The sequence below is a fragment of the Bos indicus x Bos taurus genome, chromosome 19 (genome assembly GCF_003369695.1).
Source record: "Bos indicus x Bos taurus breed Angus x Brahman F1 hybrid chromosome 19, Bos_hybrid_MaternalHap_v2.0, whole genome shotgun sequence".
In the NCBI taxonomy this organism is placed as follows: Eukaryota; Metazoa; Chordata; class Mammalia; order Artiodactyla; family Bovidae; genus Bos; species Bos indicus x Bos taurus.
Genome location: NC_040094.1, coordinates 28415101 through 28429084, shown reverse-complemented (window position 1 = coordinate 28429084; position 13984 = coordinate 28415101). Strand labels below are relative to the sequence as shown.

Sequence of the window (13984 nt, the reverse complement as noted above, 5' to 3'; positions counted from 1 at the left end):
AAGTGGCTGCTGGGAGCTGTAGTCCGAAAGCTTCCGCCTCGACGGGAAGTGCTTGAGCTCCCCCTGCGGTCTTCCGCGACAGTTCTTAAAGCACCTACTCCCCTCCCCAACCGGCAGAGGGCGCCAGCGCTCTGTTCGATGTTACAGGTTTTGCGCCTCTTTTGCATCTCATTACCTAAATTTTTCAGACCTCTGTCTCTTTTCATTCATTCAATAAATACTTATTATTGAACTCTTACTTGCTACCCAGTACTGTAGTAGGTACTGGGAAACAACAATCAATAAGATTGTAGACAAGGTCTCTGCCCTTCTAAGTCTTAGGTTGCTATGTATTGAAGGCAAGGAACAAATCACTTCAGAAAATGATAGGGGTGTGAAGATAATTAAGATGGTGTAATATAGCGCATATGGAGGTATACGTTAAATAGGGACATTATGGAAAGCCTTCCTAAAAGTTGACAGTTTAGTTGATGAGTAAAAACTATCTAGCTATCTAGGAGAGGAGTGTTCCAGGCAGAGAATGCAAGTGCAAAGGCTTTCTTCCTTTCACCATACATGAAACAATGGCAGAAATCTTCCAAAATGGTTTCTACCAATTCGGCCGTTACGGTTTTCGCTTGTCGAGCTTCCCCAATCCAAACGGGTCACTAGCTACACTACCAATATGGCGAGAATCCTGACTTTCCCCGCACTCTCCTCTCCTACTCTCCTTTCCCTTCGCCTCCGCCCTCAGGGGAATTGCTTGCCCTTACTTGTCATGGCGACTGTCCAGCTTTGTGCCAGGAGCCTCGCGAGGGTTGCTGGGATTGGGATTTTCCCCTCCCACGTGCTCCGGACTGGCGCTAAAAGTTTTGAGCTTTTCAAAAGTCCAGAGCCACCATCCTGGCCGCAGGTAGCCGCTGGTCTCCGGGGTCATCTAGCGTCCGACCTCGGAGCGTGCATCCCAGGACGGTGACACCCTCCCCTGAGCTTCGGGTAAGCTCTTGACTGAGACTGATGAGTCCTCTATGAGTCACGGGCTCTTGGCTCCTTGTATTTTCAGTTCGGGGGAATAAAGGGCTGGGGGGCGGTAACTGGGGGGTTAACGATTAGCGGCAGGGAGGGCGGGGGTCTTGGCTAGCGGCAACAACAGGAATGCAATGTTAGCAGGCCCGAGTGTAGATGATTGGTATGTTAAGACCAGCCGAACTCGAAGCTAAACACTTGGGCGGGGGAATGGGGCTTTGGGGAACCTTGAGCCGGCCTAAGGGGCTCTTCCCCACCACCACTAACTCCATCCCAGGGTGTGTGAAATAAGATGCACAAAGCATCAGGGTCTGGGACTTTCGGATCTCGAAACTTCGGGGATTCATGGCTCAGAATTTTAGAACGTGCAGCATCCCAATGGAACCTCGGGCTCCTTTCCGAAGTGGTTCGGGGTGATCCGGAAAGTCCAAGCTGCTAAGGTCCCATAACTTCCGGACCTTTGTCCTTCCTGGAGTAATCTTTCCCACTGGCTCTCAGCTCCGCTGGATGGAGAAAATCTGGTTAAAGGCTGTCAGTCGTGGAAGGGGGTGGGGGGGGGCATGCTAAACGAGAGTTTTGCCCGCGAAGCCCTGCAGAACTAGCCGGGCCTCAGAGGCCCTGTTATTGTTTGGCTGTACATTTACATTTCTACCACTGCGGGAGCATTTCCGGTTTCTTTTTTTCGGAGCAGCCCACTATTCACACGTGAGGGAAGTAGAAAGAGAAAAGATCTTTTATACTGGTCCTCATTACTTGTGAAAGGAGGCTGCTAACCCCTCTACTTTTTTCCCCCTCCTAGCCTGGTTAGCTACCGCTTTTGGAAAGGAAGAGGTATTCTTTTTGATGCAAACCTCAATCACTCCCCCTCTTTGAATGGTGTGCTCCATCCCAATCGACCGCTACCCAGGCGGACGCTACCATTGCGTGGACGGTTTGGGTTGTTTTTTTTTTTTTTTAGCGTCAGAGGGCAGACCCTGGGTATTTCGAGAATGGATACATTTGAGAATTAAACGATAGAAGAAAAACGAAGGGTCGTTTTTTGCGGCGGAGAAACAACTTCTTTATCTGGCTTTGGGCTGAACCATTCCCTTCTCGGACGCAGAGTGAACGTCGTGAAGCGGAAGGGGCGGGGCTTGGAGAGGGGCGGGGCCGAGGTCTTCGAAGCTGCAGTTCTGTCTCGGCTGGTTTTGCCCGCGGGAGGCGGCGGACCGGCCTAGGAGTTCTACCCGTACCAATTTTCCGGCATCTTCATTATTTAGGGCGGGGTCACTTACCACGCACCTGCTACGAACATGACACTGCGCGGTACTTACGTGCTTTTTTCTATGTTAGAAGTAGCATTTACAGCCACCGCCTTTGATTTGTGTCACCGTGGATTTTTTTTCCCTGTTGGAGAACTTCTTATAAATGGAATCATACAGTTTGTGCTCCTTTGTGTCAGGCTTCTTTCCGTCTGTGAAATTCACCCATTTTATTGCATGTATCAGCGTTACCAATACTTTGTTTCTTTATATTTTAGTATATTCCACTGAATAAATAAACCATTGTTTATGCATTCTCCTTTTGATGGCCTTTGAGTGGCTTCTCATTTAAGATTATTTTGAATAAAGCTGCTATTAACATTCTTAAAATTATTTTTGTAGTCATGTTTTTATGTTTTTGGATACTTAGGAGTGAAATTGCTTGGTCATAGAGTGAGGTGTTTATTTATATTTTTTAATTATATTAAAAAGTTCTAGTTATTCAAAGTGGTTGTACTGTTTTACACTCCCACCAGCAAGATAGAACCTGTCTCAGGATTTGGTTTGTCAGGCTTTCTAATGTGGCATATCAATGTGGTTTTTAGTTTGCAATTCTCTGTTAAGTATGTTCCAACAGTTTGCATGTGCTTACTGGCCATTTCTGTGTCAGATATAAAGAGACTGTTCGAGTGTTTTCCCCATTTTAAAAATTGGTTCATTTGCTTTTTGTGTCCTTGAGGTGTTGGAGTCATTTGTATATTCTGGATAGGAATAATGTGTATCCTTTGTCAGGTACATGTGTTTTCTCCTGACCTCTTGCTTGTCTAACAACTCTTACAAGGAACAGAAGATTCATTTTTCTTTTCAGTGGTTTCTTTGACCTGTTTAGGAGATCTTACCCCAAGGTCGTGAAGATATTTTCTTATAGTTTCTCATATATTTTCTTTGAGAATCTTTCTAGTTTTAGATTTAACACTTAAGTCTGTGAGCCATAATTTATTAGTCAAGAACTAATTTTTTTCATGCTGTGAGTTCAAGGTTCTGTGTTATTTTTTCTTATGGCTAGCCAGTTGTTCTAGGTCCACTTGTTGAAATAGCCTTCCTTCCCCCACTGAACTGCTTTAATTGGAGTGCTTGGTCTATTTACATTTAATGCAATTATTGTTAGCATTTGGGTCTGAGTGCTATTTCCTATCTGTCTCCTTTGTTCTTCAATTCAAAAAGTTGAGAAAGAAACAATACCAATCTCACATAAACTCTTTCAGAATGGAGAGGCAGTAACATTGCCCAACTCATTTTATAAGGCCAGCCTAATGCTGTTAATATATACATAACAGTTGGAAAAGAAGAAATAAAATGGCTTTATTCACAGATGGTATGACTGTATACCAAAAGTCCTAATAGAAAATTCATTTTCACACTATGAGAACTAACAAGTGAAAGCTAAAACTAAAGGCAAGTTACAACTTTCAAAGGCAATATGCATACATTGTATTTTTATATAATAGCAACCTTGAATCTAAACTCGTAAACCTGATGTGTTAAGTCATGTCTGAGCCTTTGCAACCCCATGGACTGTAGCCCACCAGGCTCCTCTGTCCATGGGTTTTTCAAAGCAAGGATACTGCAGTGGGTCGCCATTTCCTTTTCCAAAGGATCTTCCTGACCCAGTGATCGAAACTGTGTCTCTTGCATTGGTAGGCGGATTCTTTACCACTGAGCCACCTGGGAAGCCATGGTGAAAAACGTGTCATATTCAGGGATAAATTTAACAAAAAATGGACAAGAGCTCTATATAGAAAACTACAAAATACTGCTGAGAGAATTTAAGGAAATTTTAGCATATTCATGAATTGGAACACTCAATGGTGTTAGGTGTCGGTACTCTTCAGAAAGATTTAACTCAATGATTTAAAAATGTAGAAACTGACAAGCTGATTCTGAAACAAAACATTGGTACAAGTTGGAGGCCTTAAAATACCTGATTTCAAGATTGCTGTAAAGTTACAGTAGGACTTGGTTGTACAACAGAAACTAACACAGCATTGTAAAGCAATTATACTCCGATATATGTATGGTCAGTTGTGTCCCAACTCTTTGTGACTCTATGGACTGGAGCCTGCCAGGCTCCTCTGTCCACAACATTTTCCAGGCAAGACTCAAGTGGGTTGCCATTTCCTCCTCGAAGGGATCTTCCCAACCCATGGACTGAACCCACATTATCAATAGAGTCTGGGAAAAGACACATAAATGTAGTCAAATGATTTTCTGTGAAGGTACTAGAGTGAATCAGTGGGGAGAGGAAAGTCTCAACAAATGGTGCTGAAACAACTGGAGCAGAAAAATGGATTTTGGCCCACACCTCTCACTATACACAACAGTAAATTTGACATGGTTAATAAACCCACACATAAAACTTTCAGAAGAGAACACAGTATCTTTGTCTTGGTATGGGTAGGTTACACAGCTTTATCAAAGTTTGTCAGATTTTGTGATCAAAATAGTATGATACCATTTCAACCTATGTAAGTTTCACCTCAAAAACATTTGTGGGGTTGTGGGGAGTTACTAGAGGTACGGGTGAGACAATAAAGGCAAAATGCTTGATTATTCTTCAAGCTAAGTGATGGGTACTTGGGAGGACATTATTCTGTTTACTTTTTTTAATCTGATTAAAATATCCATTATTTTTTTTTCCGTCAATATTTTTATTTTGGAAAAGTACATAGTACAAGAGTAACAACACATTCCCACCAAATAATTTTTAACAACATTTTGTCTTATTTTTGTCTCCATGTTATTTTAATTATACAAGCAATGTATAGATACCACCTTTAAAATTTTTTTCTTTGTTAATAAAGCTAAAACCAGGAATTCCCTGACTATTTCACTTCCAGGGCCCAGGTTCAATCCCAGGTTGGGGAACTAAGATCCCACAAGCTTCAAGGCACAGCCAAAGGGGGAGGAAAAACTAAAACCCCTTTGACTCTACTACCCCCAATACCCTAAGCATACATACCCTCTCCCTGAGAATATCATCACTATTAAAGATTTTGTGAATTTGTAGTCTTCTTGCCTTTCATGCTTTTATATATATATTTATAAGCAATAAATAATCATTTTATGTGTTTGATTTCCATAGACTAAATTACTGTGTTTTGTTTTTTCTTGCAAATCGTATTTTCACCCAGTATGTTTCTGAACTGTAACAGGTTACATATACACATAAAATTCATTTCCGTAAACCACTGTAATGAATACACTGCATTTCATTTACCTATTCCTTATTGATGGATACCAAGGTTGTTTCTTGTCACCGGCCGCTAGGAACAACAATGTCATGAACATTTTTGTGCAAGACTCCTATTGCCCCCTTGCAATCATTTTTCTAGGACGTCCACCGAGAAACGGTTTTGCTAAGTAGCAAGAGGTATGGTTTTCAGTTTTACCAGATGCTCCCTTATTTCTTCCAAGAATCAATTTTTTTCAATTACACAGCTTCCAGCCAACAGAAAGTTTTTTGTTTTTTTTTTTTTTCAAACATCAGGCCCTGGGAGAAGCCAGAGCATAATTATTTAGAGCTTGGGTGTGGCTTCAGACAGCGTGTGTTCAAATCCCTGGCCCTGACTCTGGAGAGCTTTCTGAGCCTGGGTAATTCCTTTAACCTTGTTCTCTCCTCTGATGATAGTACCTACCTTACTTGCTTTTTGAGAGGATTACTGAGATAAGCCACTGAAAGCAGCGGAGGTCTATATAAACAGCAGCCATTGTTAGGATAGTGATAGGCCTGCCTCGCCTTTAAGTCCCAGCTGAGTTTACTGCCTTCCCAGGGGGCTGTTTTGGAAAGGCTCCGCCTCCCCAGCCATCCAGAGGGTCTGGTTCAGCCTCTGACAATTTAGAACTATGACCCCCTGATGTTCACACCCACGGGAAGTATCTGGTCTGAAGAGGTTTCCTAGAGAAAGAAAATGAGAATTCAGTTGCTACCAAGGACTGAGAGAGGGAGACCTCCTAGGTCCACAGGGCTATCCCTCTCCCTGTGGGACTGAGACCTTGGCCCACCCTCCCAGAACAGCCCCTCCCAACCTGTTTACGGAACACAGTTGCCTGAAGGGGGTGAACTAGCAAAGATCCCAGCAGGACCATAAAAGTCCCACCCGCTCCCAGTCACAAAGCTCTCTCCAGCAATAATATAGAACAAGTAAAATTGGGATAACCATATAAAGAGAAGCATTTATTGAGCTCTTGCTATGTGCTTTTCTCAACTCTTTATATTTCCCGTAATCAGTGGGATACTATTTTATAGCAAAGGACATGGAAGCACAGCGAGGATCAGCAACCTTCCAAAGTTAAACAGTTATTAGACGGTGGCTCGGGACACAGGCCTAGCCTGTCTGCCTGCAGAGCCCATGCTCTGCCATATTTGCCCTGGAAGATTTAAGATGAGTGCGGTCATGCAGCAAACTTAACTGACAATACAGCATCAAACCCTGGGCTTTTGACTTCTGCGCCCCATCTCTACATAAACAGCTTCCCTTCCATAATAGTCTCAAAAGTTATTTTGATCATCTATCTAAGGGAAACCCTGGTCCTTTCCCCCAAGGCAAACATTTGGCATCCCACTGCTGTCCCCTCTTGCCTTCCTCCAGGCGCATTCAGAGTCCATTCCCCATCAGCTTTGGGAGCTATGATAAGTGGCACTTTGCCAGCCTTACGAAAGATAGCTCTGCAGGGTAGTCTGTAATGAAGTAAGCATCTTAATCCTAGACCTTCAAACAGGCATTGTTCATAAAAGCTCGTTCACACACCTATATGAATTGTGGGCAGATCACTTAGCCTCTCTAAGACGTTCTCACCTGTCAAGAGGCAGGTGTGGTTATCCGGACAAGTAAGATAACCCAACTCCAGAAGATAGTAAAGGACAGGGAACCTGGTGTGCAGCAGTACATGAAGTCTCAGAGTCGGACACAACTTAGCTACTGAACAAGATATCACACGTGAAAAGATTTTTCACACTCTACATAAGTATGCAGACCCTATATCAACAGAAAGGTGCAGGTGAACCTTTGTGTGTGTGCGTGTGTGCTTAGTCGCTCAGTCACATCCGACTCATTGTGACCCCATGGACTATAGCTCGTCAGGCTCCTCTGTCCATTGGGATTCTCCAGGCAAGAATACTGGAGTGGGTTGCCATGCCCTCCTCCAGGGGATCTTCCCAACCCAGGGATTGAACCCAGGTCTCCCACATTGTAGGCAGATGCTTTACCATCTGAGCCACCAGAGAAGCCCATAAGAGCTGCTTGCTTGGAGGGGGTTGTCATTACCATGGACACAGAAGAAAAGTGTAGTGAACATGGACTTTGATCCGTGGGCATGGTTCTGAGCAAAGCTGATGACAAATTTGGCATCAAGAAAGATGGCATGTTGAAACTATTTGAAAGCTAGCCTGGGAAATGAGTTGGTGGTGACAGGGCCCTGGCCCAGGCCACAGCCACCCCCTTGTCCCCTTTGCTCCCTTGACTGCTCATAACCAGCTTACAGGCTGGGTACGAGGATTTACTTATTCACCCCAGTTATTGAGCCTGACCAGGTGCAAGCCATTATGCTAGTAACTGGTGAGCAAGACAACATCCCTACCCTGAAAACATTTATATTCCAATAGAGGAAACAGGCAAAATGAGCAGGGAAAGGTAACATAGTATAATTACCACAAGAATTAAAAGAAGGTGACCTGAATTGAAATAAGGTGACAGGGTTTGGCTGGCTAGCTGTGATGGAGAAGTCCAGGGAAACATCCCTGCTAAGGTGCGACGTTCATGATGAGGTCAGTGAGGAGGTTACCCTGTAGGGATGCAGGGCCCAGGGTCCCGAGTTCAGTGAACTGGGAGTGTCTGATAAGCATCAGAAAAGGAAAGTGAAGTCCGACTCTTTGCGACCCCATGGACCATAACCTACAGGCTCTTCTGTCCATGGGATTTTCCAGGCAAGAGTACTGGAGTGGGTTGCCATTTCCTTCTCCAGGGGATCTTCCTGACCCAGCAATTGAACCTGGGTCTCCCGCATTGCAGGCAGATGCTCTACCATCTGAGCCACCAGGGAAGCCAGAAAAGGGAGAGGGTGCTAAGAGGTGAGGTCAGAGAGGTGGGCATGGGTTGGGCCCTGAGGGATTTGTAAGCCAGGGTGAGGAACCATCCCAGGGGAGCAGGTAGAGGGATGGGGGCAGAGGAAATGAACCAAGAGTTACTTCATCCTTACTACTGCAAAAGAGGGCAGAAATACATATACACTGAGGAAGGCCTGTGGATTCAGTGGTGGGAAGGTTGGAAGTCCCTCTCTGGTTGCCTTTATCCCTCAAGGAAGTGTGTGATAAGACTGCTGAGGTGTGGGGCAGGTGCCTCCCCTACCCCCCAGCAGATCCTCAGCTTCCAGGTGTGCTGTGGGCAGAGGGGGTCCCTCCTGCCTCCGGACTGGGTAACCCAGGGTTGGGTGTGTCTCAGGGTGGATCCTCACTTTTCTCCCTCCAGCGGCCACACAACCTTCCAGGGAGCTACAATGGAAGAATCACAGGCAGAACTCAATGTGGAGCCCCCTCTGAGTCAGGAGACATTTTCCGACTTGTGGAACCTGTGAGTGGAGGTCTGGAGGGAGGGCAGGCTCACTGCTCAGCCTCCAATAACCTTGCCCCATCATGGTCCCCAGCCCCTTGGTAGAGACCTGGGAGAAACAAAAGCCAGTCCTGACTTTCTGCTCCTTTCTTTCAGACTTCCTGAAAATAACCTTCTGGTAAGGCCTGGGGCACGGGCGGGGCCTGGGGCTGCGGGTCCAGAGGGTGGGAACTGGGCCTTCTGACGCGCACTTCTCCCATCTGTAGTCCTCCGAGCTCTCCGCACCCGTGGATGACCTGCTCCCGTACACAGATGTTGCCACCTGGCTGGATGAATGTCCGAATGAAGCGCCCCAAATGCCAGAGCCTTCTGCCCCAGCTGCCCCGCCACCAGCCACCCCAGCACCAGCCACCTCCTGGCCCCTGTCGTCCTTTGTCCCCTCCCAGAAGACCTACCCTGGCAATTACGGTTTCCGTCTAGGGTTCCTGCAATCCGGAACAGCCAAGTCCGTGACCTGCACGGTCAGTGGCCCTGGGGAGCCGACTTCCCTATCAGTACCTGGCCATACAGCCTAGGGGTTTTCTGTTCAGAAGTTTGGGGTTCCACTTCAGCCTTTGCCTTTTTGTCAGTCTTTTTAGATCTTACCTAGTTAGTTTGTGACCTTTGACTCCATCCCAATGTTGCATTTTCCCCTTGACCCTTGGGTTTTCATCCTTCCCGTCACATTCTCAGTATCTGTCGTGAAGCCATTTCTTCCTTTTTTCTTCACTTATTCATTCTGTAGCTATTGGAAGTACACTTCTGGGATGTGGACCCCCCACCCCCAACCCTGCCATCTCTAGCTACCCTGCCCTCACAGGACACCGCTTCCAGTCGGTACTTGGTGCTTGTACATTCGACCCTTGGGTACTTGTCCCCTGACCCCTCCGTTCATTCTTCCTCCTTCTCCTCCAGTATTCCCCTTCCCTTAACAAGCTGTTCTGCCAGCTGGCCAAGACCTGCCCAGTGCAGCTGTGGGTCGACTCGCCACCCCCGCCCGGCACCCGCGTCCGCGCCATGGCCATCTACAAGAAGTTGGAGCACATGACGGAGGTTGTGAGGCGTTGTCCCCACCATGAGCGCTCCTCTGACTATAGCGATGGTGAGCGGCGGGGACTGTGGATGGGACCGGCCTGGAACCCGGAGCCCCCAAGCCCCTAATTCCTCCCTGATTGCTCTCAGGTCTGGCCCCTCCTCAGCACCTTATCCGGGTGGAAGGGAATTTACGCGCGGAGTATTTGGACGACCGGAACACCTTTAGACACAGTGTGGTGGTGCCCTATGAGTCCCCCGAGGTCCGGTTTGGCAACTGGGTTCTCCGGGGGGAGGGGGTTTGTCTGTGACCACCCTAGGTGGGAGGGAGGGGGCTATCTCCTTCTTACTTGACCTCCCACAGCCTGTGAGGTGCGCAGAGCAGATGGGTTGTCGCCATTCCACAATTGAGGAAACAGGCTCACAGAGGCTGACAGCCTCCCCGGGGCTGGGTAGCCTCACGGCCGGCCTGTGCTCTCTCCCAGATCGACTCTGAGTGCACCACCATCCACTACAATTTCATGTGTAACAGCTCCTGCATGGGGGGCATGAACCGGCGGCCCATCCTCACCATCATCACACTGGAAGACTCTTGGTAGGGACCACACACCACCCTCCACTCTAGCTTGCTCCCTAATCTCCGCCTGCCTGTCCCCGGGACCCCGCCCCTCACCACATTCTCCCACACTACCAGCCAGCGTTCCCTCTCTCTGCATTCCCTTTATGGACTTCTCTGCTCCTCCCTCCCTCCTTTCTCCAGCTTTGGGACCTCTCTTGCTGGGGTCTTCTCAATCTGGAGCTGGCGCTCAGGCTCCCCTTGGGATGGGGGTGGTTGGGAGTAGGTGGGGCCTGGTTCACAGGAGAACACAGAGACAGGGTCCCCCTTTCTGATTGCCTCCTGCTTCCCTCTTCCTACCCTGGTAGTGGTAACCTGCTGGGACGGAACAGCTTTGAGGTGCGTGTTTGTGCCTGTCCTGGGAGAGACCGCCGCACTGAGGAAGAAAATCTTCGCAAGAAGGGGCAGTCTTGCCCCGAGCCACCCCCTAGGAGCACTAAGCGAGGTGAGCAGGAGGTAGAAGAGGCAGCAAGGGTGCAGTTCTGCCCCCAGTTCACTCTTTTCTCACCTTTCCTTGCTTCTTTCCCAGCACTGCCTACCAACACCAGCTCCTCTCCACAGCCAAAGAAGAAACCACTGGATGGAGAGTACTTCACTCTTCAGGTACCAAGTCTGGGGGAGAGAGAGGTGCAGTCTCTCACCCCAACTCCATGGGGTTGGATAAGGGAAGAAAAAAATATAAATGTAGCAGATGTGAGGTTAAGCCCATTTTTTCTAGTCATCCTTTCGTCTGTCCATGGCCATGATTCACTGGTGGTGGTGATGGTGGCTGTGGGGTTTAGTCACCCAGTCGTGTCCGACTTTTTCAACCCCGTGGACTGTAGCCTGCGAGGCTCCTTGTCCATGGGATTTCCCAGGCAAGAATACTGGAATGGGTTGCCATTCCCTGCTCCAGGGGATCTTCCCCACCCAGGGATTGAACCCATGTCTCCTGTATTGGCAGGTGGAATCTTTAACACTGAGCTACTGGGGAAGCCCCTTGGTTCTTGTAGTGACTTTGCCTAATATTTCTTTGTTCCCTTCCGTCCTTGCCACAGATCCGTGGGTTTAAACGCTATGAGATGTTCCGAGAGCTGAATGATGCCTTGGAGCTGAAGGATGCTCTGGATGGAAGGGAACCAGGGGAAAGCAGGGCTCACTCTAGGTGAGTGATCCAGGTCTTCCCCAGTGCCCAGGCACACACACACACGCACACACACATATCTGCTGCTTTCCTGTGTTAGAAAGCCATGGTATTCCATTCTGGTCCTGCCTTCAAGGTAAAAGGCAGCTGATACCCTGCCGCTGGGTCCCAACCCTGCCCAGACATTCTTTAGACTTCCTCCACTTTCCTGCCTCCGGGAGTCCGAGGCATGGATGTTTCTTTGCCTATTCTAGCAAACCCTAGACTCTCAGAGCTAGGGTCTCAAATAGAGACCTGATAACTGTGGGATATCAGGCCTTGGAGTCAGATGCTCAGCCATCCAAAGTACTAAAGAGTCATGTTGGCCTTGTTACTTCCCTTCCCGGGCTCAGTTTCCTCATGTGTCAACTGGGGTAAGGGAAGATTAAGAGACTTACACCCACAAGTACCCCAAGGTGCTCAGTCAGCATGCCTGCCCTTGGCTGTGACCATTTTAACGTAAGTTCTCCTTGCTCCCGCCTCAGGCCCTTCGAAGCTCAGGTCCAGGAAGGGGGGCCCAGAGCTTCTCACTCAGATGATGTCATCTCCTCCCCTCCCTTTTCTCCTCTCAGCCACCTGAAGTCTAAGAAGAGGCCTTCTCCCTCCTGCCATAAAAAACCAATGCTCAAGAGAGAGGGACCTGACTCAGACTGATGTCTTCTGCTTCCTGTCACCTGTTGACATCCCCACCCATATCCCCTGCTCCTTCCCTGGCATTTTTTAAGACTCAGGTGCTTAGACCTCTGCTTGGTGCAGGTGCGCCTTAGAAACCCCCTGGGAGTCTTCATCTGCTCAGCCTGTGGCTGTGCTAAAGAGGCAGACCTGCGCTCGTGGTTTCTGGGGATTTGGGGGGTGCTGGCGCTTTCCAGCTTAGCTTTCAAGGTTTTTACTGTGAGCCGTGTTCGGGAGAGGTCAGAATGTGTTCCTGCATGTGAGGAACATCTTATAACCAGCCATACACTGGGTTGGAAAACTCAGTCCTCTGCCATACTAGCCAGGGAAGCTATCTTAAGTTGTTCGATTTTCTCCTGACTTCATTGTTCACATCTATAAAAAACTGATAATCATACCTACCTCACGGGGGGTTTGTTGTGAGGGTTAATGAAATAATGTATGTCTGGCCCCAAAACCATTATTTGATTACATAATGTCTGGGACTTAGTGCCTTTTGTGGGTGCTGGTTCTTTGTCCCCCTGGGTGGATGATTTGACAGTTTCTGACTGAATGGCTGGTTAAAGGGAAGAAGTCTCCAAGTCCCTTCTCTCCTGGCCCTGCCAGATCATAACCCCTTGGTGAACCTCAGTGCCAAAGGGGAAAGCTCACCTTATCCTGGATCCCAGTGGCTTCCACCCCTGCTGTATCTGCCAGTACCTGTCTTATTTCCCCCAAATGCTTCCGCAGATTTCTTCTGTACTTTGCAAGGCACACCATGTCACCCACACCCCTCCTCTTCCCTTTTTATATCCCATTTTTTATATCAATTTCTTATTTTACAATAAAACTTTGCTACCACCTGTGTGTCTTGAGAGATTGGGGTCAGTGCAGGGGTGAATTAAGGGAGTGAGTTTGGGAAGCAGCCACCTGAGTCTTCAGGGAGCACATTTTTTTTTGGCGGGAGGGTGGCGGCAGGCGGCGCCAGTGCCTGGTTTCCTGGAGGAGAACAAAGCCTGGAGACTGGGTCAGTCTGCAGGCTGCATGACAATAAGGGAAGGGGTGCCTCCATTCATAACTTGGGAACCAACTGTCCCCCTCCCCTCCTGCCAGGGCTGGCACAAGGTCTCTGCTCCTGCTTCTAGGATTGGGCTGCTGCCCCCTCTCAGCCTCACCAAGGATTATGGGATTTAAATGTCTGATTTAGTAAGCCTGAGCCTCCAGGGTGGCCATCTGCTCCCCAGGAAAGGGGCAGGATACCTGGGTTCTGAAGGGGAAGGACAGTGGGTGCTATGGTGAGGAGAGAGAAGGCCTGCCAGCCAGGGTCCCCAGGAAGTGGGGGCGGCTAAGGTGAGGGCTGGGACATGGGACTGGGGCCTACCCGGCGTCCCCACACCCGGGCCTCGTGCCAGCCAGCTGAATGAATGGAAGCTTTAAACTCTGCCAGGAAAACCTTTCAAAGGGCTTCTTGGGGTAGGGAGGAGAGTCGAGCCTGGGGAGCCCTGCACCCCCCTCCACCCGTTCTGTTCCTTAGGGCTGCCAGCTCCCAGGGAGCGGGGCTGGGGGCAGGCTCTCCCCATCATCCCACACCCGCCACTGCTGCCTGAGCCAACATTAGAAGGATGGCCAGACT

General features: G+C 48.5%; 1 protein-coding gene across 2 annotated transcripts; it reads left to right on the top strand.

Annotated features, from left to right (window-relative positions):
- The first annotated feature begins 807 nt into the window (after positions 1 to 807).
- Positions 808 to 13214, top strand: TP53 (tumor protein p53). 2 transcript variants are annotated; one of them, XM_027519387.1, is made up of 11 exons: positions 808 to 975; positions 8771 to 8872; positions 9008 to 9029; positions 9118 to 9372; positions 9806 to 9992; positions 10073 to 10185; positions 10408 to 10517; positions 10847 to 10983; positions 11068 to 11141; positions 11576 to 11682; positions 12273 to 13214. In XM_027519387.1, the coding sequence occupies exons 2-11, from the start codon at positions 8799 to 8801 to the stop codon at positions 12352 to 12354; spliced, it is 1161 nt and encodes a 386-aa protein (XP_027375188.1). In that variant the 5' UTR covers positions 808 to 975; positions 8771 to 8798; the 3' UTR covers positions 12355 to 13214. The 2 variants fall into 2 exon arrangements, with proteins under 2 accessions (XP_027375188.1, XP_027375189.1); XM_027519388.1 differs by having other exon boundaries at positions 822 to 975; positions 8946 to 9029.
- Positions 13215 to 13984: the final 770 nt, after the last annotated feature.

Excerpts from the sequence above, each read along its gene's own strand:
- TP53 (XM_027519387.1), top strand. The coding sequence starts at position 8,799 with ATGGAAGAATCACAGGCAGAACTCAATGTGGAGCCCCCTCTGAGTCAG. Across the intron at positions 9,030-9,117 it reads TTCCTGAAAATAACCTTCTG|TCCTCCGAGCTCTCCGCACC; the intron begins GTAAGGCCTGGG and ends TCCCATCTGTAG. Across the intron at positions 9,373-9,805 it reads CCAAGTCCGTGACCTGCACG|TATTCCCCTTCCCTTAACAA; the intron begins GTCAGTGGCCCT and ends CTTCTCCTCCAG.